The sequence below is a fragment of the Lepidochelys kempii genome, chromosome 3, assembly GCF_965140265.1.
Source record: "Lepidochelys kempii isolate rLepKem1 chromosome 3, rLepKem1.hap2, whole genome shotgun sequence".
Taxonomy (NCBI): Eukaryota; Metazoa; Chordata; order Testudines; family Cheloniidae; genus Lepidochelys; species Lepidochelys kempii.
Window position 1 is genome coordinate 99687608 of NC_133258.1, and position 19956 is coordinate 99707563.

Below are 19956 nucleotides of genomic sequence, written 5' to 3' on the forward strand. Positions count from 1 at the left end.
AGGAATCTATCCTCCCCCAAGCCTTGCTGATGTATGAATTTCAGAATTTCACTGGTATCCTTTAAAATGCCAAGATCAGTAAATAAGGTATGTTTATTTTATCAAATGTCCAACACAGAAAGGTTAACCTTTTCTGACCTAGACTGTACACACTTTGCTTTTAACAGTACAATATCTACAGAGCAATATATGCCAAAATTGTGGCCCATTGAAGACAGTGGTGGTTTTGCTCCCAATATAGCTCAGAATTTCATTCATTATTATTATTATTATTATTTGTATTGTGGTAATGCCTAGTCATGGACAAAGACCCCATTGTGCTAGATCCTGTACAAACTGAACAAAAAGACGGTTCCTGCCCCAAGAAGCTTAGACTCTACTGAAGCTTAGACTTGGTCATGAAGCTTAGACTCTACCTTCATAATATAGCATTTATCTAACAAAAGATGACCTTCCTTCCGTCAGTATGAGGGGAACAAGAATAGTTTTTCCTATTGTCAACAAAACTAAAACAGTGACCATGGTTTATTTAAGGTAAAAAACAACACTACAAAGAGTGTATAGTTCAGGGCAGTGGGCTCTGACCGTTGGGCAATGCAAAGAAATGTATGATCTATTTTGCTGACTGAAAGCAATTGCCTATGTACTTATATTTTTCAGATAATGAGACTTTGGGATTTTAATTCTATCTACACGTCAGTCATAAAATGGCTCCTCATAATCAGATTACAATGTATTTTTAATGAACCAAAGGTAGCTAGTTTAGAGACTGAATATTTGTGGCCCATTTAAATGAAAAATTTCAGATTCTGAATGCTTTCTTCATATTGTTCAAAACATCTCTGAATGAAATAAATTCAGACTATTGTTCTTACACAGCAAGTAAAAAAGCCTGTATCATGAAATATAGCTTCAAAACTTTCTTAGCTGAAATGTTTATTGCTATTTTTACTGGCTAAAGCAAGAAGCAATCCATAATTGACTTTTTTGATGGAAATCCTACTAAGGAGCTGTAATAAACAGAAGAAAAAAAGATGACAGGAAAGTCAAACTAAAGACAAGTTCCATTTAAATACATATAAGAAAAATGTTGTAGCTATGTAATTGATGTAAGACTATTATAGTAGTGATAAACTTCTTCAATCTAATACAGTATTATACATATCTTTAAGATCAAGAGAAATGACAGATGTAACCAAGACCATATCAACATATTTTATTCCCACCAGGTCAGACACACCTGTGTGTTTTGTGCAGTTCTACTACTTTGTCCTCCATCTCTTTTGTTTGATTGGGTGCAAATTGGAATTCACTGATGTAATGGTTATTGTGTTCCTCTGAATCATAGTCGCCTAGCTCGGCCTGCAGAGTATATGAACCAAGGAGGGCATGAGTCACAAAAGAACATGGCAGTCGGCCAGAAGCAATATCCTGACGAAGCTGTAGGCACAGGAAATATCTGCAAAAAGAAAAAAAAGTTACTTATGGTAAACAGAAATATTCCTGCAGGATATTTGTGAGAGCATACATGCACAAAGCTGAGTAAAATCTGTCCAAACATAGTGCCAATAGTCTGTTTTAAAAAACCCAATGCACTGATAGAACCAATACACAGAGACAAAGTTCCATTTCTGATAGATCTTGTCAACTAAAAACAAAGGATTTGGAGTTACAGTTTTAATATAAGAATCAATATATCCTTCGTAAATCAGTTGAATTAGAAATATTCTGGCTCCCAGTACAAATGAGCTGTATGTGTCCAGTTTTACATAATAAACTTGCTTACCAACTCTGTCATGTTCATAGTCAGGCTTGGTACAATCCATTTAAAAATGGATGATCTATTTTCCCTTAAAATCTAGGGTTTGGTTTTAAAACTTCAGTAATATCTAAATTGTTTTGCACCATGTAATCCAGCCAGTCATGCCATACAACATAGGAATGCATACTATATCAGTAAGCAGTGAACACTTGCATCCCTCAGACAGGTCGTATCCATGTGAGTAATTACATTTATCTTGTACCTTGCAACTCTTGTCCATAAAGCCTTGTGCTGTGCATACACAAAGTAATCTTACATGACATACTAAACAAAAGTAAATTTTATTTTTTACTTGTTTATTTTGAATTCATAGTGAAGTTCAAATTATTGGGGATTTAGAAAATTTCAAAAATAAATCAAGGATAACACTATTTACTTTAACTGAACACAATCTAAAAGCCCAACTTAATTTCCTGAAAATAGTTTTATAGCACGCATGGACACCTAAAGCTAGTTTTAGATCAACTGAACACTAATACAATTAGCTTTTCTACTACATGTAGAATGAGAGACAATTATAGACTGTATATCTAGTTTGTTTTGTATATCATATGTTTGGAGTGGTCATTTTTCTCCCAAATGGGAAAGCTACTAGGTGGTGAGTTACGTAAATAATTTTAAATGAGTACCAATAAATCCTTTATATACCACTGTGTTTGCTACATACTGTATTTAACAAATTCTATTTGATAAATGTTTGACAATTAAAAATAAATTATCTGGACTATTTCCGTATCCCCCTCAAAACACTTAAGCAAGTTGCAACATTGAACAGTTAATTGTGGTTTGTAACAGTAAACCAAGATAACACTTGAAGAAAAAAATATTTCCCATTTTCTTTAAACTCTTTCTACTTTTCTCTGTTCTTAGATTCTTCCTCCTTGGTTGTCTGAAGAGCATGTAGCACATGGGTGCTATCATGAAGAAACAATAAAGGATAATAATTCTGTTGTACTACCTTATTTGTGTGTGTGTTACCATCTCTAATACCTATCTATGAAAATGTATTCTCAGCAATTCAGTTTAATATAGAGTTAGCATATAAAGCACCTTAACATCTTTGAGCTCAGTACTCCTATCAACACAAGTTACCCTACTGCTTACATCCCAACATAGTGGCAGCCTCTCAACATCCACTGGCTCCACGCCTCTGACCCTTAAGAGGTTCATTCCCTTTTCTGGTCTCCTTCCTGCTATTCCACTCTATCCCATTTCTATCCTCATCCTCTGGTCTCTTGCTATAATTTTTACTTTTTCCCCTCTTCCTTCTGGACCCCTTCATTAGCACCTCTCACCATTTCAACTAGCTTTCCCCCCTCATCTGGGAGCTTTCCTGGAGGCCTTATCAGATCCACTGAGTCCCAGGTCTCACCCCAGCTCAGGACTGCTCATACTGTGAACTGGAGCAAGAAAAGCTGTGTGGTATCATCATGCAGTCGCCAACTCCCACTCACTCCCTACTGGCTACAAAAAGCAGCAGCATAGCACAGTATAGTCAAACTGTGCTGTAGCAGACAGACAGAATATTTAAACTTCCAGGCTACACTGGAGGCTGTGCCCAGGATAACTATCCCAGTTTCCTCCCATACCTAGGGCCTCTATGTTCCCTTATTCTATGAGGGAGAGAGTGGGGAGAGAGAAAATCTGCAATGTGAATTTAAAACATAGGAAACAAGTAAGTTGTTGACTTGTAGAGTGTACAATATAAAAAACACTGATTATCAAGTTTTATATTAAAATATGCATACCTGGTAATGTCTTCAGTCAATTGTGAAGGATCAGGAGGATAAAACTTCACATTAAAGGTGAATAGCCAGGGTAAACCTACAAATGGGAAATGTCTGATTATTACTCCACAGAACTTTAACGAGCAACCAAAAAAAAACAAACAAAAATTTCTTATTGGAAGATTTAAAACACTTGTGACTAGCATTTCAGCAATTAAGTCAATAAATCAATAGAAGTCAAATTTAAAATGCAAGAAATTTAAGAAATTATATGGTAAATAGAGGGAAAGTTAACAGAAGAGTGGGTTCTCTTCAATGCCAGATAGTTACACTTGTAAACTGAAAGATCAGACCAACAGATTAAGATAATTTATTTACATTTCTGAAGAATTTGTTACAATGTTTTTCTTATCATAATTTATGAAAACATCTACAAAAGTATTTAGAGTTTTGAATTCTCAGGCAACCATGATAATTCGATTTAGCAGCTTTAAAGGTATCTTTTGTTCAAACAAGCATTTTAGAGGGTTTCAACCCTGAGCAACTTTTTTTTTCTTTTGCATTGATTGTGAACTAATATAACCAATGTTTTCCAGCTTCTTCCAGGGCAAGTCTCTCTCCCCTGTTGAGATAAGCTCATAAAACAAATTCCTTTTAATTTGGGAGACTGTACAATCACTCATGGGGAAGAAAATCTGAAAGAACTAAGATTTGTGATGCATACACTAAAGCATGAAGTAGAAATAGTGAAGTTGTAAAGCACTTTATTTTCTAGCAAATACTGTAGCCAAAAAAATGGCTGCTCTCATTAAATATATAAAACCACATACATATTACAGTTTCTCCTATATTAGAATCATAGACATGCAAGACTGAAAGGGCTCTCAAAAGGTCATCACGTCTAACCCCTTGCGCTGAAGCAGGACCAAAGTAAACCTAGACCATCCCTGGAAGGTGTTTCTCCAACCTCTTCTGAAAAACCTCCAATTATGGGGATTTCACAAGCTCCCCTAGAACCCTATTCCAATGCTTAACTACCCTTGTAGTCAGAAAGCTAATATCCCACCTAAATCTCCCTTGCTGCAGATGAAGCCCATTACTTCTTACCCTGCCATCAGTGGACATTGTTGGGGTATCATTAAAAGCAACTATCAAGACCCTAAAATAGAGACACCACTCAAAACGCATTCACAGGAAAATTTCTCACAAATAAAACTGGACTTTGAGCGAAAAAACTCATGTTTAAAGAAGGTGGGAAATGTTGACATTAAAGAATCATGTTTCCCATAACTCTCCCTCATATACTGACTTATAACATTGAAATACAAAATGAGTAATTGTAAATAGTGAGATTAAGCACTTTGATAGCTATAGTTTTAATGATTTATAACTATGTACAGTGAATGTGTACAGATAAAAAACACAACACTTAGGCCAAGTCATTGCTGGCGTAAATGTGGTTTTGCCAATTCTCCTTTTTCACAGAATTGCTAATTTGCTTAAAATGTTATTGCTATCAAAACAAAGGTAACATATCATGTTGGAAGACATAAGTGGACATTGATGTCCCTCCTTCTTCTTTAAACTTTGATCCAGGAATTTATTAAGTTTTTAAATGTTCTTGTTTTTAACTTGTACAGAATTTTTTAAAGTGTTTTCATTACTCAATAAAACAATATTGTTTGGAAAATAATTACTAGTTCCCAGCATATGCTGCCAAATGCCTGGCGGTACTGAAAGTACCCACTTAGTTGTTATTGAACACTGACACAACTCATAGGATTGTGACAAATAGTGTCAATCATAAAGCAAGCACCACAAAATGAACAGACACACTGTCAGTGTTCTATTCATAAATTTGCACCAAGCACCACACAGTTCCTAGTAGGCCCCCAAACTGCAGGGCCAGGTAGAGCATAGCACACCACAACACGTTACTATGGCTCACTGTTAAAATGCTCTTTCAAAGCCTTCCTGAGCCATACAGCTCCTGGCTGAGCTCTTCTGATAACCCTTGTATCTGGCTGTTCAAACTCAGCAGACAGACGTTCCACCTTTACCCTCCACCCAGAGACAACTTTTCTCCCTTTGCTTCACAGATACTACGCAGGACACTGCAGGCAGCTATAATCACTGGGATATTTTTCTCAGTGAGATCCAGTCTTGTGAGTAAACGTCACCACCCCTTCAAACGACTAAAAGCACATTCAACTGCCACTCTGCACCTGTTGAACCAGTAGTGTTGAATCGTTCCTTGGTGCTGTTGAGGTGGCCAATGTACAGCTTCATGAGCTGTAGAGTAAGGGGTAGGCCGGGTTTCCCAGGATCACTACTGGCATTTTGGCATTGCCAACGATAAATCCGGTAAGTCAGGAAAGAAAGTCCCTACTTGCAGCTTTTTGAACAGTCCTGTGTTCTTAAAGATGTTAGTGTCAGGCACCTTCCTTGACCAGCCAATACTGATGTCAGTGAAGTATCCCCAATGATCCACCAGCACTTGCATAAGCATAGAAAAATAGTCCTTTCTGCTGATGTATTCTGGGGCAAGGTGGTCTGGTGCCAAAATAGGGGTGTGTGTGCTGTTTATCACTTCACCGCAGTTCACGAATCCGATAGTTGCAAATCCATCCATTATATCCTGCAAGTTGCACAGAGCAACAGTCCTGTGTAGCAGGAAACGATTAAGGGCCCTGCACATTTGCATGACAATGGCCTGCATACTGGATTTTTCCAACTCTAGAATGATTTCCCACTGACCAGTAGCAATCTGTCTTTGCAAATTTCCACAGTATGATTGATACTCACTTCTCCGCTGTCAGTGAAGCTCTCACTCTAGTGTCCAGATGCTGGAGGGCTGGGGCAAGCTCAGTGCACAGTTCCAGGAATGTGGTCTTGCACATCCAAAAGTTCTGTAGAACTTGTCATCTCAACCCTGCATTACAGCGTGATCTCATCAGTCAGTCCTCATTTCTCATGCCCAAAAGCAGCACTCCACCATTTGCAAGCACTCTGTGAACCACCAACAATCAGGAATGCTGGGACAATTGGTATAGTGGGGGTACTAAGAGCCATTGAACCAAACTTTAAACCCTGTACATAATGGAAAGCACTTCAAGCCAAGGGGTGTGGCACCCCCAGTACCTATGCCAACAATTGGTTCTCGCTATGTCCTACAGCGATTTGCCCTCCAGGTGTATACATCTTCAGTACACATGCTGAATTACCACAATTTATACTATTATTACAGCCACAAACAAAATTCAGTAAAGCTGTCTGAAACTGACAAATTAACAATTTTGCACTGGTCACAGTATGAATTACTGGCTGCCTTATATTTTAAATGGTAATGGGAAACTGTTTCTCCTTTGAACATAAACTAAATGTATTAAACGGCTTGTGTACAGCCTGTTTCTGTACTTCTGACTTAGTCTACGGGTATAGCTCATGTGACAAAAGCATACAAAAACTTGATTGTCTGTATAAAACTTTATACTGTGATACTGACATTACAAACTGCTGGGCAAGGTAAAAAATGTTGATATTTAAATGATATTTAGAATTTTGTCTGTACTAGTGCTCTCTGTTTATTGGTGCTTAATATGGCCTACTGAAATGTCAAGAATTTGTCTAGCCAACTTGCTACCTCAAAAATGCTTCAGAAGCAACATTAGACACATTCTTCAAGGAAAAGAATGTAATAACCAACAGTGCACAATTAACGATTCATCCCATCTATACTGGAGAATCAGTGTTTTATCCCAATAAAGGCATTCTTGTATCTTTTACTGGTGGTGAATATGCTATTTTTATGGTTCAACAAATAGTTCTGTGGTAGTGTGGCAAGAACAAATAAATTAATTGCACACAGTCAACTGTAAAAAAATTAAGGGAATTATTTTCCCTCTGCAGTGTATTGCACCTGAAATTAAACTAGGGATCCAAGATAATCTATGATCAGTCCTCCTTCTGAAAACCCTCCACGTACTTTGTCCAGCCCATGTCATGGACCCTGTCTCTTCCCCGCACCTCAGTCTCTCTATTCACAGTCTCAACAGATGATGAAAAAAGCAACTCTTCAGCAACTTCTCCTGTCTTTAGATTAATCTTATCTGTCACTCCATCTGAATTAATCTCTCAAATGCAGAGGTTTTCCCATTGTCTATACCTCTTAAAATCTTCTTTTCCTTTTCACACCAATTCATTTCAACTCCATTTAACATTACAAAGCCTTTGAGATAAAGTTTATAGGAAAGAGGTTATATAAAGCAAAATTTCTTTGTATACAACTTGATGCACAGGCCCTTAGCCATACAGTTCTCATAAAATGAAAATCTGCTACAGACGAGTTTAAATTGAAACATTTATATACCAGCAACACTAAGTAATATAAAGTCTTGCAAAAAAAACTCATGGACTACATATTATACTAGCGTTACTTAAGATTTTATTTGTGAAGTAAACATCATTTGATCTGATGTTTGATTTGATTTGGAAGTTCACCTAATTAATCATGGCATTACCCTTTCTTATCCATCATCATTTCTGAGCAGCAAGGAGATTAGCCTACATTACAGTATGCCTACTAACACTATTGTAATTCACCCTTACAGAACCAAGGTAGAATTTTTCCATACTCAAACTGCATTTACAAATGAATACATTCATTTTCAGTTCCCAGCCAGTCAATCTTATCCCCCAACCCTTCACGCCACAAAAGAAAGGAGTCCTGCCCATCTCCATAGTCTTCACCCCTTTTACAATTCTGAACTTGTATCTAGTTGCTGGGTGTATATGTAAATCATGTCCCAGCACTACCAAGGGACCAAAGTTCTGGGGACCCTGAAAAGGCGAAGTCAGATTTCAAAGGCTGCCACCCACTCTTGCCTCTTATTGGCCAATGGAGTTTTGGCAGAGGGGAAGGAAGAGAAAAACAGCAGGGCAAAAGGAAAGTTTCCAAATTTCCTCCTGTGCTGCAGGAAATTCCTGTGACTGCCATGAAAGAGGGCAAGGGGTGGCGGAGGGAAGGGAACTATCTGGCTGCTGAAGCCACTCACATATGTATTTGTCCGCTTGTTACCACCCTCTACTCTCAGCTCTCTAGATGCTCCCTGATCCATTTTGCCACTACCAGTTCAAATGCTTGAATCATTCTGCAAGATGCCATGAACTCTGGCCCCAATCCAGCAAAACATTTAAACATGTGCCTAACATTAAGCATGTGAGTAATTTCATTGAATTCAATAAGACTACTCACGTTTCAAGTTAAGCACACAGAATCACAGAAGTGTAGGGTTGGAAGTGACCTCAAGAGGTCATCTAGTCCAGTCCTCTGCTCTCAATTCAGGATTAAGTCATAACTAGACAATTCCTGACAGGCGTTTTTCTAACCTGTTCTTAAAAAACCTCCAACAACCGAGATTCCACAATCACTCTAGCCACTTTATTCCAGTGCTTAACTACTCTGACAATTGGGAAGTTTTTCCTAAATTAGGAAGTTTCTCCTAAGATGTTTAAAATGCTTTGTTGGATTGAGACTTGGGTGTTCGTCACCTTGCAGCATGAAGTCCAAGTGGACAGAGACATGGGAGGGTAATGGTTTTAAGAGCTGCCAAGCCACCAGTGCCATCTGCATTGGTTTCCCTCCCTGATACCAGAGATGTGCTTTTGAGCAACATGTCTCCTCCACCGATTCCCAGCCTGAAATTGAGTCAAGAACAAGTAGCAGGGTGCTGAGACGCACACTGGTGCAGGCTTGTGATCACAGAACTTTCAAGGGGGCAGGCTTGACTTTGCTTCACACAAGAATCTGGCTTGCCAAGAAACCCTCTTGTTCTCCTGCATTAGGCTCCAGCTCCCTTCAGCTTCTCTTCTAGCATGTGTCAGAATCACGTATGTTTCCAGGCATTAGCATTCTGTGAGCAACCCAGTTTATTAAGGGCGAAGTACCTTTACTATTTTCCACTACTCACCCCTAGGGTTGTTAACAGCTCAGGATATAAATGTGCTATTACCAATCAAGGTCTCATACTTCAAGAACCTTTCCAGCAATAAGCCTTTGCCTCCCAAAAGAGTTAAAAAGTGATCTACTTATTTTTAAAGTTACTGGAGTATCCAGACAGCATCCTACCTGGTTTGGAATAATTAATAAATACAAGACAAGGGTTCAGTCTATGCTGCTTTCTTACTGTACAAATCAACATCCTGTCAGATAGAGGTGTCTGCCACAAAACTTATAACACCTCCTTTAGTGTTTTGCTAAAAACTCTTGATCTAGAGGATGATGCAAGACAGAGAGCTGTTCGCCCCATTTGTTAATTTGACTGTTAACCGTCTCCCAGAGCCTACATCAAATGAAGTCTGCAATATGGTTATGTTTACTTTAATGATGTGAATATACTCAGATTGCCCTTGACAAGATGGCCTCAAAGTTTATGTGAAGATAGCCTAATTATGAGCCTAATTATGAGCCAAACTCTTACCTATGTGGGTTTTCCACACTTATGGGGAAGAAATTTAAGGGCTTTGGCTCCCTAAATTCACATCAGCAGAGAGCTTGTACCTTCACACCCCTGCAATCCCATCACCCATCTATAACTAAGTGGATAAAGAAACTGAGGATCAAAGAGCAAGAGTGAACCTCTTTCCATTGTTATTAATACTGAACGGCACTGACTGGACATTGTGTGCCCAATTCAATTCTCAGTTACACAGACTTGTGCACAGATCTGTAGACAAAACCAGGCCCGGTAATATCTGGTTCATGGTGGCTGTTTTAAAAGTAGTTTGACATAAAATTTTTCTGTAAGAATAAATTCTCTTACACAGCTAATTTTCCAAATCAAGTTGAAATGGGTTCTAGTCAGGATACTTTGACAGAGGAGTCAGAAGGTCAGTGTTATGTGAGTAAAAAGGAAGCAATACCTCTAGCTTCAAACACTTGAACACACTATCTGAATTATATGCATCTAAAAGAAACTATGTTCAAATCACATTCCACAAAAAAGGGTTGATATACTCTTCCAGGAAAAAAAAAAAAGTTTAGAGTTAAGGCTGAAACCAATCTAATTCACCACGTGGGCATCCAGCCACCCACCTACCAACACTTTTAACAGTGCATACTAACATTTGGAGACTTGCATTAACAACAAGCACAATGGTGTAAATCAAAGTAAGCAAGTTTCATCATGACCACTATTCAAAAATTGTGTTTACACTGTTTTCCTGCCCAACCCTTACCCATGAGGTCTATTGGGTCTGGATTTTACTTCCAAAGTTATTTCCAAAAGGCAAGGACCATGGCCTAAATTTTCAAAAAAGTACAGTGATTCTGACTGCCAAATTTAGGAAACCTTAAACAGGCCTTGATTTTCTAACATAAAATGTGGGTGCTCAGCACTTTCCAAAAATCAGACCCCTTTTAAGGGGTCTAAAGTTGGGCACCCCAAAACTGAGGAACCCATAATCAGTGGACACTATTGAATATTTGGGCTTTTATCTTTATGCATCATGGACATCTACAGTGCTAATAACAACAAAATCAAATGTCTTAACCGTAAGATGTGTTCATGGTACAAACCCAATTTAGATAAATTCTAAAAACATCTACACAACAAGAATAGCCTCTATCTGGTACAGTTCGACAACTAAAAAATGCTCACTGTGGGTCACTGAAGTAGTTCATCTCCAGTGCAAACCTGTATAGAAAAGTTAATAACGTTCAGCATGTACCAAGAAAGTGGAGCCAGTAGAAACTAGAAGTAGATGACTAAGTAGAAGAGATGTCTTTTGGTCTTTTTGGCATTGCTTTGCCCAGCCTCATGCTACTTGATACCATTTCTATCCTTATTTCTGAAAGCACGAAGGTTTGAAGGGCTCTAGCCATTGTTGCTCTACATTAGTTACAGAAAGTAATGTCACTCAATATATCAATTCATTAAAGAAACAAACTCCTTTCACAGTTCCTTCAGTTCAGTAGACAAGTCTTCACCATTTGTAAATCAGAACCATTCTGTAAACTATAATGTGAAAATCAGATTATGCTCATCCACATTTAAATAGGACTTTATCGAGTATTAGAAGTGTTTTGCAATTCCCACCCTTCCACCTTGCTTCACTCTAAAGTTTAACCCCAAATTTCTTCCAGATGAAGTGGGGAAACTGGCAGGGGATCATTCCACTGTGCCCATGAGAGGGGTCCCTGAAGAGGGACAGGAAAAGGGGTTGCGGAGAGGGATGCTAACAAACTGAAGGGTGTATCCCAATTTCTCCATTAGGACCCACTGATCTGTGCTAATATGTGGGTCCAAATATGCAGAAAGTGGGATAACCTAGTGGAAAAAAATGGGATAGGAGAAGCTGTCATAAAGCAAACTGGTAAGCTATCTGACAAGACAGTCAAACAGACTGCTTGGTACTTCCAGGCTGTCTACATGAGCTTGCTGAAGATGAAAAGTGAGGCGCTAGTGGTCACCTTCTATGACTCTCCTTTTTCCTCCTAGACTGGTCATGCTACCTAGGCATAAAGGACTGGTAACAGTGGAATGACTGAGGGAGGAATTACTTCTTTTTAGGGAGTGGACTCTAAATCCCCAAAAACTTCAATGTAGCCTGCAAGTCCTTGAGACTGTGAATCTTGTCAGTCTGCTGAGAAAAGAGGGTCTGTTCCTCAAAAGGGAGATCCTGAGCAGTCTATAGGGCCTCCTGTGGAATACCTGATGACTGAAGCCTTGAACACCTACATATTGTTATCACAGATGCCATAGCCCTAGCTACAGAGTCTGCTCCATGCAATGAAGCCTGGAGAGAGGTCCTAGCCTGCAGTTTACCCTCTTCCACTACTGCCCGAACCTCTTGCCTGACATCCCCTGGTAACCTGTTTTCAAACTTGAGATCTTTGTCCCAGAGGTAGAAATTGTATCTACCCAGCTAGGATTGCTGGTTCAAGATACAAAACTGGAAACCACTCAGGCCTTTTGACTGTTGGCGACAGAGAAGATAGCATTTCTCACAAAATCCTAATGGGTTCCAGAATGGTCTCATTTATAAGGAGAGCTATTTAGTATATCCCTTCTGATCTCAAAACATCCATCAACTGTAGGAGCTCTCCTGAATTACCTCCACCTGTATGCCCAGGGAGGAAGGAATCCTCTTGAACAAGTCCTGACAGGCCCTGTAATCATTTTGAAAAAGCAAAGACACTCAAGACACTACCGCCTCATTGGGCAATGACGAGGAAGAACACAAAGCAGGTTGAGTGGAGCCTCTTATAACTCATCCAAAAGAGATTCTGCTGGGCCTGCTCAGCACCCTACTCGGTACTAGGGATAACTTCCCGAGCCTCTTCACACAAACTATCCTGGCATCTACTAGGAGACCTGGAAGGAGAAGGGTGCAGGGAAGATCTGGTGGTGAGAAGAAACCCCCTGGGCTCAAATATGGCAATTGGTAGGGCATTGGACCACAACCTCTTTGTCCCTTGATCAACATGGAACCTCTGCTGGATACCAAGGACAAAAACCCCTCAATGATTGAGAGTGACACCTCCTATCTTGGGACCAAGACACATATGATTGAGTCTCTGACTCTGAAGAACAGCCTGAGTCACCCAACCCATAGAGCCCTGCACGGATACAAAAATTTAGATCTGCATCTGATCCACACTGGTAAACCAGTGCTCTCAAAACTGTGGGGTGCACTCCCGTAGGAGGGTGCAGAGGAACATTCAGAGGGGGCATGCAGAGAGCCTCAGGCCAGCCCCCATGTGGGGGAGAGAAGGGGCAGGCAGAGAGCATCACCCAGCCGCACTCTGATCCCAGCCTAGCTCCGGCCCCAGCCAGCTCCGCTCCGGGCCCTGCTCCACCCTCAGCCCAGCCACGGTTCCATTCTGCCCCTGGCTCCGCCCCAGTCCAGCTCTGCATTTGTTTCCTCTTTAGCCCCAAGCCAGCCCCAGCTCTTCCCCCATCCCCAGTTCAGCCCCTGGCTCAGCGGAGGAGCTTGTGCTGAAAGCAGAGCTAACTATGTAGTAATGGAGGTGGGAACATGGACAGATTCCCATGACTGGTAAGGGGGGTGGGGTAGTGACAGAAAAAGTTTGGGCACCATTGTGGTAAAAAGTACAACCGTATCCGCAGAGATCTTTACATCTACAGATTTGCAGGGCTCTACCAACTGGGACAGTGGTACTCCCAAGTGCCGAGGACCACTGTTCAGACCGGAGATGATGGTATAGAAGGGAGCATACTGGCCTTGCCTCTGGACAGCACAGGGCAAGGAGGCGAAAGAGGGTCTGATGCTGGCCACGGTACCAGAAGTTGATCTCTACCAGTAGCAAGATCCTGTGCCACAGCATATGCCTCATATAAGTCAATCTCTGATTCTGAAGAAGAGCCTGAGTCACCCGACTGGTAGAGCCCTGTGGGGATACAAAAAGGTGGATCCGAATCCGATCCACAATCCGCAAAGACGGTAATCCAGTGGTCCCCAAACTGTGGTATCAAGAAGGTCCCCTGACACCGCTGTTGTTACACTGAAGGGGTTGGTACATCAGCAGGGATCAGTCTCAACAGCATAGGCACCACCAGTGCCAGAATTGATGACCCCACATAAGATGCTGTCACAGCATCTGGGAGTGCCTCTTCTCAGAGGACACGCTACCCTCTTTTCCAGCTTGTTTATTGGTGGATGGTACCAGGCTCCTTGATCTCTTGGAGGATGAGTCCTTTGACGCTTTCTTTGAGGTACTGGGGAAGGAGAGCGGCACTAAGATGCAGCAATGTCTAAAGGAGCACTTCTGACTGAAGTAGAAGCAGGAAGGCTCTGATGGTGGACGCAGGGCTGACTCCATGAGAAGGTGGCAGAGCCTCACCTCCCTATACTTTTTAGATCTGACACCTGTTCTGGATGTGACCCTTGCTGAGGTACTTCAGACACCTAGAATGGATTTCTTTCTGCTGATGCAACATTTAAAGCCCGGAGACCAAGGCATTCCCCAGTACCATGTGTTGGCACCCAGAACAAGTGGGAACAGACACTCCAATAAACTATGAAAAACAACTCAAACAAAATTCTTACAACTACAATACCCACCTGCTGAAGTGAAGAAACAGATTGACAGAGCCAGAAGAGTACCCAGAAGTTGCCCACTATAGGACAGGCCCAACAAAGAAAATAACAGAACGCCACTAGCCGTCACCTTCAGCCCCCAACTAAAACCTCTCCAAAGCATCATCAAGGATCTACAACCTATCCTGCAGGATGACCCATCACTCTCACAGATCTTGGGAGACAGGCCAGTCCTTGCCTACAGACAGCCCCCCAACCTGAAGCAAATACTCACCAGCAACCATACACCACACAACAGAACCACTAACCCAGGAACCTACCCTTGCAACAAAGCCCGTTGCCAACTCTGTCCACATATCTATTCAGGGGACACCATCATAGGGCCTAATCACATCAGCCACACTATCAGAGGCTCATTCACCTGCACATCTACCAATGTGAGATATACCATCATGTGCCAGCAATGTCCCTCTGCCATGTACATTGGCCAAATTGGACAGTCTCTACGTAAAAGAATAAATGGACACAAATCAGACGTCAAGAATTATAATATTCAAAAACCAGTCGGAGAACACTTCAATCTCTCTGGTCACTCGATTACAGACCTAAAAGTGCCAACTCTTCAACAAAAAAACTTCAAAAACAGACTCCAACGAGAGACTGCTGAATTGGAATTAATTTGCAAACTGGATACAATTAACTTAGGCTTTAATAAAGACTGGGAGTGCATGTGTCATTACACAAAGTAAAACTATTTCCCCATGTTTATTTCCCCCCCCCACCCAACCCCCGTTCCTCAGACGTTTTTGTCAACTGCTGGAAATGGCCCACCTTGATTATCACTACAAAAGGTTTTTTGCCCCCCGCTCTCCTGCTGATAATAGCTCACCTTACCTGATCACTCATTACAGTCTGTATGGTAACACCCATTGTTTCATGTTCTCTGTGTATATAAATCTCCCCACTGTATTTTCCACTGCATGCATCCGATGAAGTGAGCTGTAGCTCACGAAGGGCTCTGCCCTTTACACCTTTGTGCAGTAGCACAAGGAGCAGAGGGTACATGTGATGCTCGAATGGGTACTGCTAAGGGAAAAACCTCCTAGTCTGAAGCACTGGGAATGCACATAGTGAAATAGCCATGTGCAATCACTTGAAGAAAAATATAATATGAATCATTTTCTTAGTAGGTGGAAGGTTAATTACATATTGTATATAAATATGTAGATAAATTAATGCATCTGCCATTTTAATCAGACTAATCTATTTACACAAATGACTGTACTTCAGCTATATTTTCAGCATAATCTATTCACCACAGGAAATGAAGCTACATGGTCTGTAGAGAATCAATTGTAATTTTCATTCCTTCAGTAGAAAATGAGCCAAGTTTTCTTAAACGTAATTATAGGGCGTTTGGAATTAATGAAATCCGTAGCAAAAATGATTAGTGCAAATGTAAAGCTTTTGGAGAAAGATCAGAATTAAAAAAGTGTAGGTTTAACAAAGAACCTTCCACTTCAGTTGTGATGAACACACTGTTCCTCTCAATTACAGGTGCTTTCACTTGGTGACATGTAGTGAAAAGATTACACAGGTGAGCCCCCAGAATAATTTACAATGCTCTTGTGTTTCAAGTACAGAAATGGAAATCTTATTCTTGACTAGCATATCTCCCCTTAAAATCTACATTATCCCATATGCACATTAGAGTGACATTTTATGCAACACTACAAACACACTAAATTATTTTAACTAAACGTAATTTTGTTCTACTTGTATAGCATTAATGGATCTGTAGTAAGTGACATGAGTCTGTATATAATATACTTTTACTTACTAGTATATTTTATTCTCAAGTTGCTCTCACCATTTTCAATCTTAATAAAAATGAATTCAGTAAATTGGGAACATTCCAAGCCGAAGACAATGAAAATACTGGCAAGAGTACACCATTATGCTTCCTGAGGTGCTAGTACAATAGGAATTTTATCATGACTTAAGAAGAAGCATGATGAAGCTCTTATTAGTATTACCCTTGAAATAAAGGTGGTATGCGTTTTACATTAGACTCTGAACTACCACAACATGGTATGTCTAAGAATGATGCAATAATACTGGCAGTGAAGAGCGACCTAATATCTGGAGATTCCACATTTAGTAAAATTTATCCTTTCAAGTAATTAAGGTCCACAAATTTATTATAATGGATACTTCAGCGTGCTTGCAGGTTGAGGGCAGAGCCAGACCTGTTATCCACTCACAGCAGGGGAATGCTCCACCTCTTCAAGTTCCATCCAGTTGAGATAACTTCCGCGATCAGGATAATTCAAATTTACTTTCTAAATGACAGACTGTTAAAGATACTTTAAGGGGAAAGTACAACAATTTCTCCTACTGGAGAAAATGACATATTACATCAAACAACAATTAACAGAAATCCTCTCTCTGATCTTAATGATCCATTTCTTTTCCGCGTGGGTTGGATCTGTGGACCTTATTACTATAAGGAAGGAAACGGTCAGGAAAGCACATAAAATATTCTATTCCTCTTCCTGCTAAGGTCCACAGATCTGTTAAAGTAGGTTTTTCATAGCAGTGTGCCTCCAGGGAGGGAAGCATGATCATCCTTTAAATAAATGTGTTAGTCTCTAAGGTGCCACAAGTACTCCTTTCCTTTAAACATGGACATCCAAAATGAGGTAGATTGTATGTAATCCATCTCCCCTTGGGCACTAAGGTATGGAGGAGACTTCTGTCAAAAGAAAGGAAATGGCACTGAGTAAGAATGAATGACCAATAAGCAGAACTCGGTGAACTAGTGGATATCAAGCAGATCTCAGACAGACAGACATGACTACTCTGCCCCGACACTGACACTTAATCGAAGGAGGGAATTTTCTTGAATTTACTTAAGGAATGAATGCCATGGCAGTTGTGAGGACTACTTGTCTGAATTAAAAGTACGATACCGGGTTTTCCAACTTCAAATAAACTCCTGATTGGAGCCCCTGTCAGTCCTACTCTAATGGACAGGATCTAATGGATCTCCTTCAGGTCCAATCCAAGTATGGCTGTAAAGAGGAACTCTACGACCTTGTGGGGTTTGAATGAAGTTATACCCAAAGGCAGTATTTAATATGGGGACTTGTACAAAACTTCCTCTTCTTGAACATGTCAAGAATATTATACTAAAGAGATATGACCTTTTTGCATGGACACTCTTATACATCCACAATAAAGGATTCCTGGGGGAACTCAAGGATCACAGGTGTTGGAAGTAGGGGGGCTGGAGGTGCTGCCACATCCCCTGACTTAAAGTGGTTTTCATCATATACAGGGTTTACAGGTTGATTCAATGGCTCTCAGCACCCCCACTATACAAATTGTTCTGGCACCTCTGTCAAGGATATGTTTTGCTAGTTTTAACATGATAATTAAACTGTGGACTTTGTACCAGCCTGTAGAATAAGTTCTATTGGTTTGACTTCTCTTTTGGGTCCATCAGAGCAATACTTACTTCAATCAAGTGTTCATTTGAAACCATCTAGTCCCAGCTGGAGGACCAGTCTTGCAATAGCAGACCTCTGAAAATCCAATGCTAGATTATTCAGGTCTCAGAATCATAACCTCTTCAGCCAGAAAAGCATGAACAGTTTCACTGCTACTCTCATTCCTACTTTTTGTGTTGGCTTGGGAAAAATGGTCAAGCTGGAAAGACATATAAAAGAGGAGACCTTGCTCAGTTTTGCAAGATGTCACTGCCACCTCACATTCTGGTCCCGGCACACAGAGGTGCTACAGGACATTTTATTTACTGGTTTTAGATACAAAGGTTGATCACTAGCCTTCCAATTTTACTTACAATGATTCAGATACCTCTGGGTGTAGGAGCAACTCTGCCAGTTTGATTTCTGACATGCAAGTCTTGGTGTTTATTTCCCTCTTGGTGAGCATTTTGCTCCACCCAGGACAGACTAATCTCACTCTGGGGTACAGCTGATAGGGTTTTCATAAGAACTGGGAAGAACACAATCAGACACATTGACTGTCATGATCAGAACACATCTGTTTTCAAAGGACGGACCAGTGTCCTGAGACCTTAATAACTCAATCTGTTCCAGTTGGTGGACACTGTACTCTCTCTTTCTGGTAACCATTCCCTGAACGGAGTGGGTAAAATCCCTTCAAAATAAGAACAATGGGGGATTAGAGAATATACAACTAGAGCTAGATCTCTGTCAATTGAAGAGATAGGGTGATCTGCGGAGGGGATATACAAGATTACTGAGTAGGTATCATATGAACTCTGGATTGCTGAAGTGTACCTACATAGGAGTTCAGAATTCAAAATGGGTTCCAATAAGAATTGGATGTTTCTGTGACACGTGTTTTTCATTATGGCCATCTTCCTCTTGTGTTAACATTCTTCTGAGATGAGACCTTGTACCTGATAGTATTCATCTTCAGTTCAAGCCTATGGCTTACTTCCCTGGCACCACATGTTTTTGTTTGTACTGGATTCTGCAACCATATCACTGTGCGTTTGCTTCAGCTTTCTATCTGCACAGAATCCTGATCAGAAAAATTGTCTGAAGAGAAAAGTAAAGTAATTTGCCTTCTTCCCTAAAGCCAATATTATTGCTACTCCCTGGGAGCTATGTAAAGATGAAATGGTAATGCTCGAAAAAGAGAAAAGAAAAAGGCTTCCAGCCTTTTGCAGAACATAAACATTGTCTGAGGATGGTAAAATGGGAATGTTTTGAAGGCAAGCTTCTTTTAGGAACTTCTTTAGAGATTTCAGAGAGGGCCCTGTGCTGTGTCCCCCAGATTATCCGGAGGAAGAAATAGGAGCTGTAATACTCCAACCTGAAATAGAAATAGATTACTTTATAGATGATTTAATTCATGCCATGGCCTTTCACCTGGTTGCTGAGATTGGGAATGGGACAAAGCTGTTCCTGGAATTCTTGAACAATTCCACAGGGTACTCTCTCTAGACAATTTCTGCTGACCTCATTTAATCAACGCTATAGATAGCCCATTTTCTGCCAAACTGACAGAGCCTGGCACCAGTTGGGGTTCTAGCTCCAAACAGGGCTGGTTGGGAGAACTGCAGATAACTAAAGCAAAAGAGGGTAGTTATTGACCCTGCATTTGTTTTAGCTACTACTTGCAAAGAGGTATTTTCTCTTCTTGTACTTCCCAGACTGCTTGATCTTGTCACATGACTGCCTTTCTGTAGAGTGTCAGAAGCTAGGATTACAAGATTACTTTTCTGAAAACTCTGAATAGCCACAGCTTCTCATGAAGTTTCCAATTGTATCACTGGTAATGGATTTGTGT

The 19956-nt window shown here is 40.5% G+C and overlaps 1 protein-coding gene across 21 annotated transcripts in view; it reads right to left on the minus strand.

Annotated features, from left to right (window-relative positions):
* EPB41L2 (erythrocyte membrane protein band 4.1 like 2) overlaps nucleotides 1–19956 on the minus strand; it is a 249222-nt gene that overhangs the window by 57890 nt on the left and 171376 nt on the right. For all 21 annotated transcript variants that reach the window (XM_073337300.1, XM_073337316.1, XM_073337314.1 and 18 more), the window contains 2 exons: nucleotides 3571–3646; nucleotides 1241–1459 (listed from right to left, as the gene is read on the minus strand). In XM_073337300.1, the coding sequence (XP_073193401.1) occupies nucleotides 1241–1459; nucleotides 3571–3646 (295 nt within the window). The remainder of the gene's footprint in view (nucleotides 1–1240; nucleotides 1460–3570; nucleotides 3647–19956) is intronic.